Below are 17,981 nucleotides of genomic sequence, written 5' to 3' on the forward strand. Positions count from 1 at the left end.
TAAAAACTATTAAAGTAAGGCTTAAGATAATACATAACTAACTGATGGCTTGACTCTCTAATGTCTCCAGTGGAGTCACCAAATTGTCATAGCATTTAGACCGAAAAACTACTCATTAGACAAAAAAATCATGAAATCTCCACCAATCTTTTTTACCTAGGTGTAATTAGTCACCTATGTGAATCTACCCTTTTTAATGTTAACCTAAGTGTAAACGAAGGGTCTCTAAAAGAATAGTTTATGGTCTACATTAATAAAACTAAGATTCGAGAATCAGTTACATGTAGAGAAGGTATTAGCACCTTTTTACGCCCAAAATTGGTACCAAATTAATTATGTGTTATCTAAATTAAACCTTAATCAAAGATGATTTTATCATGCAAATCAAACAATTCCAATTCTTTTTTTTTTATTTATAGCACATGGTCATACAAAAAAATTCTATCAAAATATCAAGCAATCATGCAATAAATATTAAAGCATACCATGTAAAAATTATTATGCAAATATATTATAGATCATCTCAAATATCATGCCTAAATCATACTAAAATATTCATGCAAGAATGTCATGCAAATATATCAATTATCATGCAATAATAACAATAATGTAAATATATAATATCATGCAAATATATTAATTATTATGCAATAATATAAAATACCATGCAAATATATTAATAACCATTCATGCAAATATATAATCATGAAATCAAATATAATCACACAAATATATTAATAATTATGTATAGTCATGCAATTATGCACACAATAAATATAAAAACATGCAATTAAATATCATTCAAATTAATATAATATTAATCATGCAATAACATATAATATCATATCATGCAATAAATATAAAATTATACAATAATAATAAATAACTATGCAAATAAATATATTAATAATCATACAATCACACAAATAAATAAATTGATAATCATGCAATTAAATATATAATCATGCAATTAACAATGTAAATCATGCAAATAAACATGTAATTAAATATATAATCATACAAATAAATGTATTAATAATTAAGCAATTAAGTATATTAATAATTATGCAATCAAATTATATGTAATCACACAAATAAAAATATTAATCATGCAAATAAATATATTAGGTAAATAAATTATTATGCAAATATAATATTAGTCATCCAAATTCATACAAAAATAAATACCATGCTATAAATATAAAAATAAGAGTAAAAAATTAAATATTACAAAAGTTATAAAAAAATCACAAAAAAAAAAATGAAAGCAAATACTACCTCAATGAATCACGGGTTCCAACAATTTTTTATCTTTAAAAAACTAATACTTCCTACAATGAATATTAACCTTATTTCCAAAAACTCTAATAGGATCTTTTTACAAATTTTTTTGCTTTATTGCTTCTTCCTTGTTAATTCAAAACTTTACCCAAAATTTTTTTTTTCAATAACCTCTATTTGATTTTAAAGTAAATTACTGTTAGGCTCCAATTTAATTATAGATTCAAGGTCCTTATATATAAATTGAATCCCTTTCAATTTGAAAGAAATTAATTCAATCGAGTATAGAATTTCTTTTTAAATTTTATTATTTGTGTAATCTTCCTTTTTTCAATAAATTGAACTCTAAATCTTTCCAATATTATCCAACTATTAAAGTTAAAATCTGAAATAGAATCCAATAGTTGAATTGAATCCAAGATTTTTCATGCAAAATCCTACATTTTTCTTTTCTTTTTTTGTTTTTTTAAATTTTTATCTTTTTTTTTTTTACCAATTGACTTTGATTCTTTTGACTAAAAAAATAAAAATTAAACAAAAAATTAAAATACAAATAAAATTTAAGACTTAATCTTTGAGTCCAAAATTCACTTTTTCAATTAAGGTCCATTTGCACAATCAAAATTAAAATTCAAAGACCAATTAATTTTGAAAAATCCCCATATAAAATATATGTGTCTATAAGTTTGATTGGAGTTTTTATAAGAAGTGCTATTTAGAGTAAAACCCTTCTAAAAGTGTTGTAAAAAGAAGCTAAAATAGTGTTTGGTAAATTTTATGCATGAGTGCTGTAGAATATTGAAAAATTATTCGATAGAATTTTACATAAAATAAAAAAGGCAACTTTATTAAATTAAATGAAAATTTTTAGGTGAAAAATAAATAAAAAAGATATTTTTGTTAATTATAATAAAAAATAAATGAATTCGATAAAAATTAATGTTAAATAATATAATTCTCCTTATTATTTTGTAAATTATTAAAAAATAAAATGAGAATGTAAAAAAAAATTCATTAAATATTTTTTATTAAAATTATCACTTCTTGAAAAAACTTTGATTTATAATTTCATCTAAAAATTTAAATTTATTATCCATAATTTCTTAGAGGGACCAAAAATTAAGCCAGAGATTATACTACTAAATAATGAAAATTGGAACTGTCCAAATGAATGATTAATGCTCCATGTAGTCTTCTCAATTTTCCATTTGACTAAGCCAACAGTGGCATCTGATTGTGCCATCGAGTTGTGTTCTACGATTAACATTTATGGTTGATGATGTTTATTTTTAGTTGCTTTCATGTAATTATCCTTAGAGTCTGTCTATGAACATAAACCCAGACTCCCCACTTTCCTTGAGTGGATTGGAGCAGTTTGATTGTAGATGGTAATTGCTCACTTCCAAAGTCTTGTTGATAGTTTTCAACGCGGGGAATTCTATTTACATTCTAATTTTTATTTTATATATTCCACTATTAAATATACCTTAAATTTAAATTTAAATTTTTTATTTTTATTAAATATACTCCATCCCTCAATAATTGACTTTTCTTTCGTGCCTTTAACATTTTTTCTTCTCTCCCATTTCAACCGTAAAATTTTAGCTTTTTAAAATTAGATTTTCGAGAAATCTTTAAGACTCTTAAAAAATATATTTTTGATAAGTCTAAAAGACTTTCGAAAATACATTTTTCAAAGCTTTTAAAGTTTTTGAAAATTCAATTTTATTTTCAAGAAACCTTTAAAGTTTTCAAAAAAAATTTTTCGAAAAATTTTATTTTTAAAAAATAACATAAATTTTAAAAATTTATTTTTGAGAATATATCATATAAAAAGTTAAAGGTATTGTATTCTCAAAAATAAATTTTTAAAAACATTAAAAAATAAAGTTCAATTGGGTGAGATTTCATTACCTCTTTGAAATAGTTTTTCTCATTATTGTTTCTCATTTTCTATCTTTTTTACATGATTTGTAAGATTTAACAAAAATTTTAAAATTTTGGTTTCAGTTTTAAAGATTTAAAGTTTAGTGTACAAGAAAAAAATGATGAAAAATGAAAAAAAAAGAAAGAAGAAAAGGGAAAGAAGGAGAAGATGGTAAAATTTTAATTTATTAAAGGATAAATTTGATATTTGTTATGTGAATATTTTAAAAAAAAAATTGACGAGGCATAATGAGAAATTTGGTGGTGAATTTAGAAGCTTCTTTCATCGCAAAACTTTGAGGTTTGGTAATGAGGAAATGTCTAATTAACCCTTGAGATAAAACATCAGCTAAAACAAGAACAAATGCTGTAATAAGACAGATATAGGAGGAAAAGAGGATATTTCAGTCTCGATGTACTCTACTCATGCCCAAATTACCAATACGTGCCTACTTTGCACTTTCAGTAGTAGACAAGGCAACGTGTAAATTCTCCAAGCTTGTCCCTCAACGTGTCACTCATAGACAAATCTAACGCCACTTCGTTACTTCTATTACCCAAAAACAATTAGAAAAAAGGTTAGAACATAGAACCGAAAGGAAAAACTCCAAATTGAGGTCTAGTCCAAGAGGCTATGGTTTGGTCCGTTGAGCCATTGGTTGTAGGCAGAGTGATCGGAGATGTGCTCGACATGTTCAGTCCTGCCACTGAGTTTTATTGTCCCGTAGGGCACCAAGCAGGTCACTAATGGCTGTGACATCAAGCCATGTGTTGCTTCTGATAAACCTTATGTTCAAATTCTTGGCCTTTCCATCTCCAGCTGTTTATACACTCTCGTATGTAATTCTTGCTAAAATTTTCTCTAATTTTCTTATAACTATGTCAGTTATTCAAGATATAGTACTGTGGCAATAATATGTAGGTTATGGTTGATGCTGATATCCCCCTGGTAATTAAGGGGGTGGCTCCACTGGTAATTAATTACATTATTATGCTTATCCACTGCATTTGTAATAAGAATGGAATATTCATGTAACTAATACATAAAATTTGGTACAACTCACATGTTTCTGCTGCAGGATTGTTGTAGATATTCCTCAGGCACATGATGCAACCAAAGGTATATAGCTTTTCCATTCTACTCTTTCAGCTGAAAACATTGTTCTTGATTATTATGAGGAAAACATAGAGATTCAAGATAATTTAAAAATCTCTATCTAAATTTCATCTAATTCACAATTTGGGTCAAATCTAAAACAACTTTTGATTCTAAACTATATCTAACTTTTCATAATTCAGGAAGGGAGTTAGTTTCTAACATGGGACCACGGCCTACTACAGGAATTCACAGGTATATTTTGGTTCTCTTTAAGCAGGAAGGAGCAGTGGAAGGAGGGAGTCAACTGTCAGATGCCCGTGCCAACTTCAGTACTCGCCAATTTGTTGCTCAAAATGGGCTGCGACTTCCCGTTGCTGCATTGTATTTCAATTCAGAGGGAACCGGCAATGAAGAAACGCTAGCTGATGGATCATAGCTTACAGTGCAATATTTAATCCTCAATAATTGGTAGATTTTGTGATAAATTCTTATTCACTTAAAAAAGGATATGTACAGAATAGGTTGGTAGGGTTATGAAGAAGGATGTTTGTTGTTTCAGAACTTATTTTGTTCTGTATTTAATTTTCATATTCATTTTGTCTGAATTTAATTAAAGTCAGAATCATGAGATAGTGAAATTAGGAAGAGCACATTCAAAAAGATTGGATGTGTGTTGGATAGTGTTTCTACATAGGGCAAACCATGACCACTGAGTTGAATTGAAATTAAACTTGATGAGACCACAACTTTTGGGCCTTAATTACCTAATATAGATTATTGATTTGTTTTAAATCATAGTAAAATAATTTTATATTAAGAACTTGAATTTGGTTAAATTCATTGACGAAATATTTTTAAAAAAGTAATATTTAATGAATTTAAATTTTAAATTTTAATATTTATAATTTTTTATTCTTAGATTGCAACTTGGTTTGTAAAATATATATATATATATATATATCACACTACATCTTTTTAATTTGTTGTAATAAAATTCAGTTGTTCTTGAAAAATTAGCCAGCAAATTTGACCATCAAGACTCAAAAATTTAAGATTTTTCAGTAACTTAGAAGAATAAAGCAAGAATTTGAAACTTCCCCAATTTAGCCATTAGGCACCAAGGATTTTTTGGCCTTTCCAAAATCTGCGGAGTTTCTCTGACCTTTTCCAACCTTTCCTCTCAAGTAATTTACTTTAAATACGATTTAAGACAAGCCAGACAAAATAAGGCAATTGCGTGAAGCCCACGAGGGCCAATCAAAAGTGGGCCCAAAAATTCCTGAGCTGACGTCTTCTCCAATCTTAGGGCCATTGAGTCAGACGCAGATCTCAACTTGTTCTTCTTCCTCTGGCGCCGCTAGGTTTTACCGAAAACGAAAAAAGAATGAAGTTTGGGCATTAAAAACACATCCGAATTTTTTATTGTTAATCAGAACAGAATCATCCATGAGAAAATGCTTTCAAGAACTTCGTCTTCTGCTTCTTCTTCTATTATTCACCGCCTTCATACGCTAGCTTCTTCAAAGCTCCCTCTTTTGCCTTCTCTTTCTACATCGCCATGTCCAGGTTCTTCTCTTTACCCTTTCTTTTTTTTTTTTTGGTTTTTTGTTAAAAATTTTTTTTTTTGGCTTGGGTTATTGTTTCCTGGGTCTGGGTTTTTTGGGGGATTAGCTTCTCTCTGAGCTTTGGTTTAAGGGTTTTAAAGTTTTTCTTTTTTTTGTTTTAGAAAAGGTGATTTTTTTTTTTATCTAAGAACTAAGAAGGTTTATTCTGGTGTTCTTTGGGTGTAGCAAAATGTAATGATTTCCTTAATTTAATGATAGCACAATTAATTATTACATTAGAGGTTTGAACCTTTTAGAAAAATATGTTTCCAACAACTTGGGAGGTATGAAAGTAGATTTCTTGCTGTCATATTGTGTGAAATTGACAAATGGATTTTGTATACTTACCTTTCTTTGTAAGAAATTTAGAATAGCTTCTAAGCTTTATAGAATTAATATGGTTAATGATGAGAGAACTGTTGGGATGCAGACTTTTGACATTTGTTAGGAAAGCTGCGCAATCTGCTATTTCAAACCAGAGAAGGAGTTATTCAGAATTTAGGAAGTATGGAACAGTTGTTAGTATTGGGTTGCGTTTGCCACAATGTAGAGTTTACTCCAATTATAGGTATAACATTGGAGGAAAGCCTCCCTTCTTACTGCAGAATACCAAGGAAGGGTTGTGTCGAGGTTATTTTGCCAGGAACCATTCCTTCCTTTCTGCAAGTGGTGCAGTAACTCATCATGCCCAAGTTGCTTGGAAAAGGCTTACCCACAAATGTTCTGCCACTGGTCGTACTTTACCCCAAATAAGCAGGATTGCTCAAGCAGTCAGCTTAGCTTTGTCCCGCTCACACTTGATAGTTCCTGGTATTTTTGGCTTGATATGTGGACAAGTGGCATTGGCACAGAGGACTTTAGTACAGACAGATTACTACCCATCACAGAATTCTTTGTCTATGCGTGCACAAGATGGGCATGCTTTTGTTTCCTCTTTACTATTATCGGTAGTAGAAGGTGTTATACTGCTGGTGAGGGCTCTGTATCTTGCAGTTTTATTCTCTCCTAGCATAATAATGGCACCATTTGCCGACTCTTGTGGTCCCCAATTCAGGAAAATGTGGCTTGAGGTTGTGCATCGCACACTTGAAAAGGCAGGTCCAGCATTCATAAAGTGGGGTCAATGGGCAGCAACACGACCAGATCTCTTCCCTAGAGATTTATGCACCAAGCTTTCAGAGCTTCACAGCAAAGCTCCTGAACATAGCTTTGCCTACACAAAGAAAACTATTGAAAGAGCATTTGGCCGCAAGCTTTCTGAAATTTTTGAGCGTTTTGAAGAGGAACCTGTGGCATCTGGAAGTATAGCTCAGGTGCACCGGGCTACTTTGAGATTCCGCTATCCTGGTCAACAGGTCAAGCCTATGGTAGTTGCTGTAAAGGTTAGACATCCTGGTGTTGGTGAATCAATTAGGAGAGATTTTATGATTATCAACACAGTGGCAAAGTTATCAAAGTTCATTCCAACACTGAACTGGTTGAGATTGGACGAGAGCGTCCAGCAGTTTGCTGTTTTTATGATGTCTCAAGTTGATCTTGCAAGGGAAGCTGCCCATTTGAACCGTTTTATATACAATTTCCGAAGATGGAAGGATGTTTCTTTTCCTAAGCCTGTGTATCCACTTGTGCATCCTGCTGTTTTAGTGGAAACTTATGAGCAAGGGGAAAGTGTCGCACATTATGTTGATGGACTTAAAGGACATGACCGGATTAAGATTGCACTTGCTCATATTGGAACTCATGCACTTTTAAAGATGCTTTTGGTAACTACTTTTAATTTGTTTGCATACGCTTCTGGTAACATTCATATGTGATATGTACTTGATGATGTTTGATCCCTTTTTCCCATCATCTTGACTGTTTTAGAAATAAAGTATAACGATTATGGTTTCCAAGAGATTATAATTTTCTTCTTTCAGGTGGACAACTTTATTCATGCTGACATGCATCCTGGAAATATCCTTGTTCGGGTGTCTCAAAGCAAGGCTTCTCGAAAACGGCTATTTAAATCAAAGCCTCATGTCATCTTCCTTGATGTAGGCATGACTGCTGAACTTTCTAAGGGTGACCGTGTAAATTTATTGGAATTTTTTAAGGCTGTTGCCCGTAGAGATGGCCGCACTGCTGCAGAGTGCACACTCAGACTATCGCAGCGACAAAACTGCCCGAACCCTAAGGCTTTTATTGAGGTGATGTATATAGATGTAACCCAAACTGTTCTCAAACCCAAAGGCTTTTAGGGCAGTGAGGAGTTAAGGAAAATGCTTTTGTTGTTATGTTCTTTTCCTTATTTTCCCATTTAGTCTACCCAAATGCTTTCGATTGTCATCCCTTGTTCTATTGGTTTTTCATTTCAGATGAATGCATTAATGGTGTGTCATCTCTATTCCAAGTCAGAATATCTTTATTCTACCCCTCTGAACCGTTCCATTTTCATACAAGTTATTTAATTCTATATCTTCTTTGTGTTCTTATTCTTAGTTTTCTAATACCATGTTTCACCAGGAAGTAGAAGAAGCATTCACTTTTTGGGGTACTCCAGAGGGTGATCTAGTCCATCCGGGTGAATGCATGCAACAACTGCTTGAGAAAGTAAGGCGTCATAAAGTCAATATTGATGGAAATGTATGCACTGTGATGGTCACAACTTTGGTTCTTGAGGTAACTTCTGTCTTCATTTTATGTGCATCCAAACTTTCACCTTGAAACCTTGACCAAGCATTTGAGACGTCTACTCCATGCCCCCCTATTTTTGCTCTTATTTACCTGCTAGGAAAGAATTTCTTGTCTTTATGTTTGCTCATGTTTATGTATTGTGCTTTATGTTTTTATCTGAAGGAAACAAAATAAATAGCTGTCATCATAGTTGTTGAGTAAATCTGCCAGACTAGTTGAGTCTGGAAGTTAAGAAAGGGGACGTATTCCCATCTCAGGATTGTTTCATAATAGTCCTAGGCGTGACTTGCTGAAATGTCTTTACAATATGAAAATAAAATAATCATTATTGCCATTTCAGATAAATTGAATTATTTCATCATCACATTTTGGTTCTTGTTTAAAATGTAGGGTTGGCAAAAGAAACTTGATCCAGGATATAATGTAATGCAAACGCTACAGACATTGCTACTCAAAGCTGACTGGGCAAAATCGCTTTCCTACACTATTGATGGGCTGATGGCTCCATAAAACATTATCCGAAGTATGGTTAGCTGAATGCATTCTCTCAATGGATCATTTGTTTCTGTTTCTAGAAAACAATTTTGATAGAGCTGAGACCCTAGAATATACCGGTCCTGAAAAGCATCATAAGTAGTATTTATCTTTTCAATGAAATTTTGAGCTAATGTGAAATTTAATCCTTCTGTAATTATTTGTTAGTTTGTTACTTTCCGCTATTCATTGCTGTTATATCTTTAGCCCCCAAAACTCACAGAGGGGCAACACAGAAATAAAGTGTCAAACTTTTTTTTTTTTCCTTTAAATTGTTATGGAGGGACAAACAATTCATGTACCAACACGTAGTGGTCGATTGGTTTTGTTGTGTACTTTATGTTTTCGAAACTTTTGTTTTGTTTTATTTTTAATTTATTGAATTTGAAAACACGTTGAGATAGTTTTTGTTTTCGAAATGTAAAAAACAAAAACATGTAAGGGAAAGTGATTAAAACTCTAAGATTCCATTTGTTATTAATAATATATTTATATTAATATATTATTATTTATAATATATTATTTATATTATTAATATAATGTTTATACCACAAAAATATTATTTTATTAATATAATAAATTAGCGTCATTAAAAGAGTTTAATTGTAATTTTGTGAACAGTATCCATGTAATGACAGTTTTAAATTGTTTTCAAAAAATTTAAAATATCATTTTTATGTTTTCAACAATTTTTAAAATTTTTCAAAATTTTATTTTCAATTTTCAAAAAAAAAAAAAAAAAAAATTTACTGAACATGTTTTTGTTTTTAATTTAAAAAATAAAAAAGACTAAACGAAAACACAAAACAGAAAACAAAAACGATACTAAACGACCCTTAATTAATGAAATGGTGCTTGAATTGTGCAAGGATAGTAGCCATCAACAAATAGCAATTTCTAGTTCTCTTCTATTGATTATTGCTGAAAAATTACTCCTTATTTCTGTTCTTTGCCAGGAACAAAATTAAACATAATCATGGAGCAAATTTACTCGGGCCACAGCCGAAAACCTCTTGTTTTCTGTCAATGCATAAAACTCTGACTTGATGCCTTAAACTAAATTTCAGAAATGGAAGGAGAGGAATCATTGAATAAAAAAATATTCCATCCATTACAGGAACAACTCAGTTGAAAACTAAAACAATTTCCACATTGCCTTTCTTTTGAACAAATGGTTGCTCAACAAAAGGAGCATCAGATTGACAAAGATCGGTGATTGCTTTATTAGAGAAATTAGCTCTGGTTGTATTGAACAAAAAGGTAAAATACTATGAATGATTTTCCATCTGACTTCGGTTGTAATAAGTAGATGGTTGATCAATATTACACATTTACAAAGTCAGTTGCAGTAAAGTGGCCTAGTTCCACATGATTTGACTTCCATATCCAATGGGGGGAGAGAATGGACAATTGCATCAAAATTTCCGCATGCAGTGAGCAATGCTTTAAAAAAGGAAAAACCATAGAGCACAGCAATAGCCAGAAACTGAGAATCCCTCAGATCACATGACATTTTTCTCCAATTCTCAACTACTCACTGAGCTCAGCACTGGACCTAAACTCAAGAATGAGGCATTATGTTATTAGCTGTAATTTTAGTGGAGTTTGATGAAATATCATGCTAACAGCAAGATAAAGACTTAATATTACCACAAAAGTAACTTACTCTGCACATGTAAGCTCACGAATTTCTCTTATTGCTGCTCTAATCCTATACAGGGCCATCTTCTCAACCTTGATTTTGGAGCAAAAGCACAACATATTCACATTACTACAGAAAATGAAAACTGTTAACTAGAGTTACATTTTAAAAAAGTTTACCTCAAACTTCTTTGCTTTTGCTTTGTGATCTTCTGGAAGCAGACGAAGTTCATCTATCAACTGGATACACTTGGTCACATTTTCCGGTGAAACAAAATCCAAAACCACATTAACGCAGGACTGTAGGTTGTCAGGGGAAAAAAAATCTTCGTAGCCATATAAATTGGTAAAATTTCTTGGCAAAGAAATAACTTGTAATTCATAAAATTGAAATAAATGAAGACACATATGGAGCAAATATAAAATTATTGATAATTTACACATAAAATCATTCATAACAGTAAATTTCATAATAATTATTCAAGACCAAAGACATCAGTAGTATACGTTACCTTAACATTCCTAATCTGGTATGGACAGCCAGCTGGAATTATAACAGCTTCTCCAACATGTTGCTCAAAAGTCCAGGGTTCAATTTCTAGTAGCAATATGAAGTGGAAAGAAATTTCAGTAAGTTTATCCTCAAATATAATGAGATAAACAAAACTTAGTAAACTCACCATACTCCTCCTTCAGCCTTCTCTTGTGACTTGTGTCAAGAAAGAAATTCTGATCAAGGATTGGATGAACCACCTGCAGGAGGGTAAAAAATCAGAATTATGTCCATTCTGCTAGCACATTGTCAACTCTCGGAACTGGTCTTACATGCTTTCGAAAGCCACACGTGTGACCAAACTCATTTGAATGCTTTCTAAGGTACTCCATAAGCTTTGGAACATCCTGCCTTCGGAAGACATCCCATTCTGCACCGCATGACTTGGCCAAGTCAGTTCTTTCCCCAAACACTTCCTGCTTTTCTAATGCTTCTGTGTTGTGAATGGTATGGCATGGAAGTAGTGCAGGTTCAGAATTTGAATTACAATCAGAATCAGAATCAGAGTCAGAGCTATCTTCCTTATCATGGTAAACATCTCTATCTTTGAAACCTAAATCATGTGCATCATGCACAGCAGAAGGTAATCGGGAAACTTTGGGTACTCCGTCATAAGCATGCATTTCTTTACCAATCATTTCATTCATTCCTACTTCTTCCATATTTTTGCCATGTGGTGGAGATTTTTCCTTGACTTTATAAGCCATCTTTTGATCAAGAGTAGTATTAGCAAGCTCCTTTTGGTCTTGAGATTTTTTCTTTTTCATTAACTTTCTTATTTTATTAAGCTGCTTCATGGACACAGAAGCATCTGTAGCATGTGCCAAAACATTAACCTGGGATAGAAAGAGGGAAAAGGAAAGACAATAAATGAACAAGATTACTTACATATCAATGGAGTTTTCAGCAAGTATGATAAATGTATGTATTAAAGGGGTTTTCACAAGAATAGATATAGATTTAAGGTTGTGCTTTACTGGAAGGTTCATATTTCACTTTGAACAACTTCAAATCATATCCCCAATAGTTGATGCTCAGTGAACTCCATGATAACATTTCAAATAATTTCTTGCTGAGCTCACCTTACAACATTATCCTTCTAAGGGATGATAAGATTTGTCAGAATATACATACATTTTGTAAAGGTAGAAAGTTATATGGACAAGGATACACAGATGATCAATTAGACACACGATGCCTTGGTCAAATCATATTTTGAAAATTGTAAAAGAAGTGCATAGCATGAAATATGTGTAAGAGATTATGATGCATGTCAATATGCAAGATTAAGCATGACTCAAATTTATTTTCCACTATGAAATGTGCACTTGGCTGAGTTGTTAGTTTTATCAGAATGTTCACAACATACAGTAAACTGTTCACTAGCAAATATCATTGTGCAAGAGTAATTAACATTTGAGTCTAGATAACTTGAATAAAACGTGCATCATCCCAAGTTTTAAGAGATAGGATAAATTGACCAAGATACAAGCAACGGGCAGAAATAGACATACCACATCACATAAACTATAACATAATTTTGTCACCGAATTGGCCTGCACAAGTTCCTCCCCACTGCAATATGATATAGAGACACATGGGCCTAGGTCAGGCTTTATGATTTCTTGTGGCAACCTTGCAGCAATGTTCAAAAGACCACTTCCAGGATCCATGTATTCTGGAAGTGGTAAAGCTTGAATGATTTCGGTATAATGATCTGGGAATTGTTCTTGAAATATATGAGAAGAAAGCCAGCCCTTCAGTTTCAGCTTCTCATCACACATACTAGATTGTGCCAGCCCCATCAATGACCCCAAAAATAACTGCTTAATACCAATTTCAACCTACCACAATAAAAGGTAAAATTGTTTATAGCCTTCACCTCACTTAAGATCCTAGAAGGAAGTGAAACAAAATGCAAAGGGCTTAAATACCAATTCTCATGAAAATTTAAAAGAAAAAAAAACGTGAGCATGAACATGGAGGTTAAATGCACTTTCATGAATGGCCTATATTTGGATTGTGGATGTGTGTATGTGTGATAGAGAGACAGAGAGAGAGATGGAGTAATGAACAAAAGACGACCAATTTTATCTTCCTGTAAATCCAAAAAAATTAATAATTTGATGTGGCATGTAATGTAATTTAAAAAGCTAACCTCAAACCAGTCCAAGCAACCTGTAGTTTTACTTAGTTCCTCATTCTCAGCTTTGGCAACACTATTCTTAAGATACAAGCAAAACAAGAATACCGGATCCCAACTCAAAGCTGAAGTATCGTGAAGAACATTTCGAACTATTACAGGATGGCCTTTACCCCAATGCTTCTGGAAGTGCTCCAGGTTATCACCATGATTGTTCATGATAGTTGGGTAAAACAGAAAGTTATCATTTGAATTCTCTCTCCTAGCAGCCTCTTGCAACTGCTTCACACCATTAGCTTCATAATCTGTCCCAGGACATAGTGAGCAGAATGAAAAAGTATCAAAGGCTTCCGGCAATTCATAGCTGCCGACTATTTCTTCAGCACTTATTTCCAGCTCCTTGAACCATCTTAGTGGCAAAATACATCTCAGATCAAGAAAGCCATCACCACAACCACCAAACTTTCTGGGTGGGCATGATATAGGAACAATGCCATCAGGAGCTTTCAGACTATGCAATGATGCAGAAGAATCAAAATGTCTACTGTCATATTTTTGCTTAGAGATTCTTACAGATTTCTTATCTGAAAGGCGAATGCCAGGAAAACTACTTTTCCTTCTATTTGGGCATTTGCAGTTAAGTTTTTTGATACTTCCAACTAAACTCCCTTGAAAGATATCCCGACAACAACTTAAGCAGAGGTTATATGAACACTTTGGGCAGCTTCTATGGAAATCCAGTATGAAATTCTTGCAGTTACTGCTGCTCCAGAAGTAATATCATCACCAAAGAGCAACAAAAAATAAATTACATATATTTTATTGAATATATTTTAAGCAGCAAAGAGCATACCAACAATATTCCTTATTGCCACGAAATTCAGTTGGTTGGACCTGAATATCACAGAGTTTTTGGCCTATGACACACAAGATCACATCACAACCTCTTCCATTGATTAAATATAATTGTTTTGATAAAAAATTGATGAAAAGTAATTGTAATTACCTTTTACTTTTGCCTCTACTTCAATCTCATCACCCTGGTCTTGGTTTATTTGTTTCAAAACAGGAAGAAGCATGCAGATCAAATAATGAAAATGTAACACCTTGTCCACTTTGTTTTTGTCCCTTAGAAACTCCTGAGACATGTTTTTTTGCATTAGGCAAAACATCAAATCTTAGCATGGAAATATGCAAGCAGCAAGTCAAATTGAAGTGTTTCAGATGTAATCAGACCTTACATTCAGTGTCTCTATGTTGACTCACTGAGCAGGCCTTGCAGCCACAAGTTCCACGACATACTGGACAAGTTATCTTAACTTCTTCTTGCTTAACAAAATACCTATATGCATTTTAACCTCATAAGAGTCAATCAACACCTATTTTATAACTCCAACCAAATGGCTCAAATCCAACATTGCAGATTGCATTCAAACCAAAGAGATGAGACATAGAATAAATACATTTTGAATGCATCATTTCAAGCCAGATTGGGAAAGTATTCTCCAAAACACTATTTCTGGAAGGTCCATACAAATAGTTGAGATACTAGGTGAATAATAACTTCCAGAGTGGCTGAAACAGGTATTTATACCTTAAATTTATTGCATTTTGATATACTATTCGTATCCATGTATTATACATTTGCTTTCTTCATTAATAACCAAACATATAACTACTTTACAATCACAATGCAAACAAAACCAAAAACAGAAAAGATAACTCACTGTTCTTTTATGCAATCCAAGCAAAAGAACTGCTGTCTACAACTGGAACACTTGATCAAACTACGAACACCGCTTTTTCTACACCAGTGGCACCTTATACTTCTCCCTCTCCTCAAATTCACCACATTCTTCTTATAAGGCTCAACCTTAGTTAAGGGAAAAAAAAACCATTACTCGGAAAACAGAACAAAAAAACCAAAACTAAAACCAAAACCAAAACAAAATAATACCTGCAATGTACCAACAGGTAATGGTTCAATGTTCTTAGACCGAAACCGCCTTCTGGTAATTGCAACAGTATCAGTTTCAGTTTCTCCTACTTTAACATTAAAACAAGAACCTGAAACAGAACCTGAACCCGAACCAGAACCGGAACATGAACCAGCATTATCAAAATGTGGACTTGAAGAAGAAATAGCCATTAACCCATTAGGCAATTCTCTCATTAAATCACCTTTTTCTTCTTCTTCATCAAAATCACTACAATCACTTTCTTTCCTTTTCTTCTTCTGAATTTCTCTTTTCAAAACCATTCTTATGAGCTCCAATGGCAAATCTCCTCTCTTCAGTTTCATCTTCCGAACAGCTTCGTCTAAAGCCTCAGATTCCCTTCCGATCACCCTCTTTCGCTTCATTGGCCCGGCTAATTTCAGCAACTTTGCCCTAATTTCGAGCTTGTTCTTCTCGAAACCTTTCTTTTTTCCCTTTTTCCTTTGCATTTTGAGGGATTCTGGTACTTTCTGTTTCTTTTGTCGGTGACGGCCTTGGATATGGTGAATCTCACACAGCTTTTTGCCTTCCATTACTCGTCGCTTACACCGCCATTGCCTCCCGTCGGTTCGTTTGCAACGGAGATGGTCTGGCAGAGCACCTTCTTCCTCCATTCTGATTTCCCAGGAAAATTTTTTCTTTTCCCGGAAAATTAATGGGATTCTTGAGAAAACAAGGAAGAGGGTTTGGGTTTAGAGGGGAAAGAGGAGAAAGGGGTTTTTTTAGGAAGGGTAAAAAGAGTTGAGAGTAGGGTTTATTGGAGTAGTAGAGTGAGAGAGTGAAGGGAAAGTGGCAGATATCGTAATTTTGAGGAAAGATAAGAGTCCAGTTGTTTTGAAAACTTTCCAAATGGTGCATAGAGAGGAAGTTTTGATCGGGAGTTTGACAAGCAGACAATTAGGGAGTCTCTTCGGGTTTTTTTTTTTTTTTTTTTTTTGAAAATGCATTTTTTGAGTGTTGACAAATAAGCGTTAATAGATGTATTTATGACAGATTCTTTTTCAGAAACGCCTCTTTAGCTTTTTGTTGGGATTTTTTTCTTTAATTTTTTTTGGGGGGGGGTTGTTTAAAGAACATTGCTCTGGCTGCTGGGCTGAAAATCATATCAGCAGTAGTGCAAATGTTAATGAAATTTGAGTATGCACCAGCTAATCAGATGATAGTTTGATTGTCTAACTTGAATGGCAATTGCCAATTGCAGTAAGAAGTTGAGTTGTATTTGCATTTTAATCAGTTCTTTTTTTTTAGCAGAAGATATTGGTCATGGTTTTTTAACATATGATGCAGAAGAAATGTCTGATATGAATCATTTCAGGTTTGTTTGAGAAATTCTGGTGCAGATTTTCCGTTGTGGTGTTTTACATGGAAAATTTTTTGGTTCTTACCTGATAGTTTATGATATGGTTCAAAGTAAAGCATTACAATCAGGAAATAATTCTGGTAGTGATCATACCAGGATAGTGGCACTCTAAGATTATCAGATTAGATACTATTTTTTGGCAGCATATTCTAACTTGTGTTTTCTTTGATAACCACTATCATATCAGCTGTCATTACAAGTAAAACTGACAGTTTATTTAATGCACAGATTTATTACAACAATGAAATAAGAGCAATGGTTCTACAGCAATCACAAAAGGAAAAAAAGGAAAAACATAAGCTGTTAAGTTGCAAGTCCCGGTAAACAAAATGGTTACTATGGCTTTGTTCAAATAGTGGTCAATTATCCGATCAAAGAAGTTCCTCTGTTGATTCAATTTATACCACCAATCTTTCTCTGGGCATGAAGCAGAAACCACCCATCCATTTACAAAATCTAATCTAATTTCTAGCATTATTATTCCAATCCTATACACTTGCTACTATAGTAACAATTTCATGGTTTTGATTATGATTTACAGCAATTTGCATAGTTATTGCACTACTTTATGCAAAAATTTTGGAACTCTGAAACTTATCCGTTTCTCGAGATACTGAATAGACCAAAGAGAAAAGACTTTGTATAACTCGAGGGCCCATTTATCTCTGGTTCCAATGTTGCATGCTGCTTTGCTTTTAACATGAATCATCGGTATTGGCGTAATCATCATCAGACTAGTTGTTGTGCAGTTGGCATTTGTTTTGATCTGGAACAGCAAGAAGATAGCAGGATTTGTTAACCTGGAAATTGTGGTTTTCTGGTCTCTGGAGTCCTACAAAAACAAATGGTGCCACTGTTGTTTGGAGATATGGCGTTACCACTTACCACAGATTGCCTGATTTGATTAGTCAAATGTGATGAATTATCATTGGTATTTCAATTAAGCTATTGAAATTCTACAATACATCATTTGAATAAACTTTGATCGTTCGGATCCCAATCTCCTGAGAAGGGAAAACTAACATGGAAGAACTAATTGATTTTTCAATTTTTCATCGAGAACTGAAGAATTGCTGCTGAGGTTATAATTTCCAAAATATTGGAGAAAAAGGCTGAAAAGGGTAACAAACAACGAAGAGAGATAAAACCATAAAATTTATATTCTCT

General features: G+C 33.0%; 2 protein-coding genes and 1 pseudogene across 6 annotated transcripts; 2 read left to right on the forward strand and 1 right to left on the reverse strand.

The window, feature by feature from the left end:
• The first annotated feature begins 3,541 nt into the window (after positions 1–3,541).
• LOC111318770 (protein MOTHER of FT and TFL1-like) lies at positions 3,542–5,217 on the forward strand (annotated as a pseudogene). The gene is made up of 4 exons (XR_016334412.1): positions 3,542–4,043; positions 4,130–4,180; positions 4,287–4,327; positions 4,507–5,217. The product of XR_016334412.1 is annotated as a protein MOTHER of FT and TFL1-like (transcript).
• Positions 5,218–5,628: 411 nt separating this feature from the next.
• On the forward strand, positions 5,629–9,385 carry LOC111275117 (uncharacterized). The gene is made up of 5 exons (XM_022860269.2): positions 5,629–5,872; positions 6,341–7,673; positions 7,830–8,099; positions 8,416–8,571; positions 8,977–9,385. The coding sequence occupies exons 1-5, from the start codon at positions 5,865–5,867 to the stop codon at positions 9,094–9,096; spliced, it is 1,887 nt and encodes a 628-aa protein (XP_022716004.1). The 5' UTR covers positions 5,629–5,864; the 3' UTR covers positions 9,097–9,385.
• Positions 9,386–10,190: 805 nt separating this feature from the next.
• Positions 10,191–16,924, reverse strand: LOC111275118 (lysine-specific demethylase JMJ28). 4 transcript variants are annotated; one of them, XM_089755984.1, is made up of 13 exons: positions 15,415–16,924; positions 15,185–15,330; positions 14,694–14,799; positions 14,464–14,596; positions 14,311–14,374; positions 13,473–14,220; positions 12,829–13,158; positions 11,587–12,150; positions 11,442–11,514; positions 11,274–11,359; positions 10,942–11,010; positions 10,787–10,854; positions 10,191–10,675 (listed from the first exon to the last, which is right to left on the reverse strand). In XM_089755984.1, the coding sequence occupies exons 1-13, from the start codon at positions 16,066–16,068 to the stop codon at positions 10,651–10,653; spliced, it is 3,066 nt and encodes a 1,021-aa protein (XP_089612110.1). In that variant the 5' UTR covers positions 16,069–16,924; the 3' UTR covers positions 10,191–10,650. The 4 variants fall into 4 exon arrangements, with proteins under 4 accessions (XP_089612110.1, XP_022716006.1, XP_022716005.1 ...); XM_022860271.2 differs by having other exon boundaries at positions 10,942–11,061; positions 13,473–14,217; positions 15,415–16,923; XM_022860270.2 differs by having other exon boundaries at positions 10,942–11,061; positions 15,415–16,923.
• Between the last annotated feature and the right edge of the window lie 1,057 nt (positions 16,925–17,981).

This window comes from Durio zibethinus, chromosome 26 (genome assembly GCF_047325235.1).
Source record: "Durio zibethinus cultivar Kanyao isolate XHJ-2024 chromosome 26, ASM4732523v1, whole genome shotgun sequence".
Classification (NCBI taxonomy): Eukaryota; Viridiplantae; Streptophyta; class Magnoliopsida; order Malvales; family Malvaceae; genus Durio; species Durio zibethinus.

Coding starts and splice junctions, on each gene's coding strand:
- LOC111275117 (XM_022860269.2), top strand. Junction 8,100..8,415: donor ACCCTAAGGCTTTTATTGAG/GTGATGTATATA, acceptor ATGTTTCACCAG/GAAGTAGAAGAAGCATTCAC. Junction 8,572..8,976: donor TCACAACTTTGGTTCTTGAG/GTAACTTCTGTC, acceptor TTTAAAATGTAG/GGTTGGCAAAAGAAACTTGA.
- LOC111275118 (XM_022860270.2), bottom strand. CDS start 16,068: ATGGAGGAAGAAGGTGCTCTGCCAGACCATCTCCGTTGCAAACGAACC. Junction 13,159..13,472: donor GTTGCTTGGACTGGTTTGAG/GTTAGCTTTTTA, acceptor TTATTGTGGTAG/GTTGAAATTGGTATTAAGCA. Junction 11,062..11,273: donor ACCAGATTAGGAATGTTAAG/GTAACGTATACT, acceptor GACAACCTACAG/TCCTGCGTTAATGTGGTTTT.